The sequence below is a fragment of the Setaria italica genome, chromosome IV (genome assembly GCF_000263155.2).
Source record: "Setaria italica strain Yugu1 chromosome IV, Setaria_italica_v2.0, whole genome shotgun sequence".
Classification (NCBI taxonomy): Eukaryota; Viridiplantae; Streptophyta; class Magnoliopsida; order Poales; family Poaceae; genus Setaria; species Setaria italica.
Genome location: NC_028453.1, coordinates 2,401,127 through 2,403,416, shown reverse-complemented (window position 1 = coordinate 2,403,416; position 2,290 = coordinate 2,401,127). Strand labels below are relative to the sequence as shown.

Below are 2,290 nucleotides of genomic sequence, written 5' to 3'. Positions count from 1 at the left end.
GTCATTTTGACTCCAAATCTTATGCAATCCTTGTCAACGTTAGTATTCTTCTTCTGAAATGCTTCGGTTTATAAACATCGTACGTGACGAAATATGCAAAACATTCTCAATTTTTTTCCGCAGCCTCCACCTATGATATCATCACATCATGACAAATCTCATGATTTTCAGACTTTGCTTGTTTTTTTAATAATTTAAAAATACCACTGCCACACGTTCGTGGTCGTGTTTCCTGAACAAGATGTTCGAAATTTCTTCTCATTTCACGGGTCAAGTCTCAAATTGGGCCAAATAATATAAATGTCATTTTTCTACTCATTTTGTTCTATATTTTGAATCACTTGCAGTTCAAATTTGACTTATACCAAAAATTTCCTTGAAATATAATTAATTAAATAAATATAGCAAATAAATCCAAAAATATACCAAATTTTAACATGGAGTACCCCATGTTGTATGTGGGGAGTAGAAAAAATTTTATGGTGAAAAGAGGAAAAAAAATTATTTTTTTGCCGAGTGTCAAAAAAACACTCGGCAAACCCCCCTCTTTGCCGAGTGTTTTTTTTTGCCGAGTGTTTTTAGCTTGGCACTCGGCAAAGAGCTTGTTTGCCGAGTGCTCGCAAAAAAACACTCGGCAAAAAAAATACACTCGGCAATTTTTAGCTTTCCCGTAGTGAATATTGGACCCGTGACAAAGTAGCTTTAGTCCCGGGTCAAAAATAAAGCATCGAAGGAGGGAGCTTTAGTCTCAGTTGGATAGACCAACCGGACTAAAGCCCCCTAGTCCCAGTTGTAACAGCTAGTGGGACGAGGGGGGCATTTTGTCCCATTTGGAAACGCCAACCGGGATATTCTAGAAAGGACTACTAAAAATAATGCAAATTCTTTATATGTTCAATATATAAATATGTTAGTACACAACACTTATGTTGCTATGCGCATGATGCGCTGTATATCAGTAAAAATCTCAAAGAAAATCTAACATATTTACACTGTACGACAACCTATATGAAATTTGGAGTAAATTTACACATGCAGCGGGCGAAATGAAACAGCTCGTGCGGAGAGATCTGTTGACAAATTAATATTCCTTGGAGTAGCGTGGTTCCTTGATGCTCATTGCTCAATAATCTCCCTCTCCCCTCGGAAGAAGGAACAGTGCGTAGTACCCTCCCGCTACCGTGCAGCCGCCCATGAACCAGACCCCAGCGGCCACCGGCCACGGCATGACAGCGGCGACCCGCCAGGAGAACAGCGCCGTGAGCACCGTGGTGGCGAGCCAGACGCCAACCCTAGCCCTGTCCCTGGCCGCGGAGCCCGGGGCCGACGCCTCGAACCGGCGGAGGCAGCAGAAGAGCAGGACGAGGCTCAGGTAGGACGCGAGGACGAAGAGCACCGCCGCGGCGTCGCCCCGGGACCTGTAGATCGCTAGGACGGAGTTTCCGGTCAGGAGCACGAAGCCGAGGTACGTGGCCGTCGTTGAAGCCATATACTGTGTATGTGGCGCTCGTCGCCGCTAGCTCGAGCGATGGGGTTTTGGTGTGGTTTCAAGCTGCGTCTTCCTTCGGGACGCGAGGCTGCTTTGCTTTATATAGGGATTAGCTAGGGATCGATGAGGGACGAAGGACCGCGTCGTCAGTGATTGTATATTGTCGTCGTTTGGACGACGGCGGCCAACACACGCAAACGTGGCTGGATTAGCTTGACAAGAAATTAAGCTACCCCCCGTATGCTATATATATATATATATATCCTGGAGGATGAACAAAATCTTGGCTTCTTCAACTCTCTTGCCTCGAAAGTTCACATACATATGCGCGCTCATAATCTTCCGAGACAAGAAAAATGTTGCTCTCTGTTCTTCAGGGCTTCAGCTTCAGGGCTGTCGGGAATTTCCGGACAGCCGCGCGAGCATAGACACCTGGGAGATAGAGACGTTTGTACGTCGTCTCGTGCTGATTCTGATCCTAAAGGAGAACGTGTGGGAAACGCACGCAGGAATGGAATAATCCACGGCCACAGGTGGCCCGCAGTCTTGGTCATGGTCGCCCCGCCCCCCCCCCCCACGTCTCAATTAATGAAGAGATAAGGCCAAAATGCGGTGATCACTCCTGAATTCCCTCTTACCGGACCAGAAGCGAGTTTCAAGCCGAGTCAGTGCCATCATTAGAAAGTCCGGCCATTTTTGTTTAAGCTTTTAGATTGGCCATGTCCAGGTCTTTATTTTCTTAAAATTATGTTGATCAAGAGCAATCAGTTAGCTTTATACGCTTTACTCATTAAGCTATGG

At 45.9% G+C, this 2,290-nt stretch overlaps 1 protein-coding gene across 1 annotated transcript; it reads right to left on the bottom strand.

The window, feature by feature from the left end:
• Positions 1-876: 876 nt before the first annotated feature.
• On the bottom strand, positions 877-1,639 carry LOC101772275. Its single transcript, XM_004964500.2, has one exon. It carries the CDS (start codon positions 1,487-1,489, stop codon positions 1,124-1,126), a length of 366 nt encoding a protein of 121 aa, XP_004964557.1. The 5' UTR covers positions 1,490-1,639; the 3' UTR covers positions 877-1,123.
• Between the last annotated feature and the right edge of the window lie 651 nt (positions 1,640-2,290).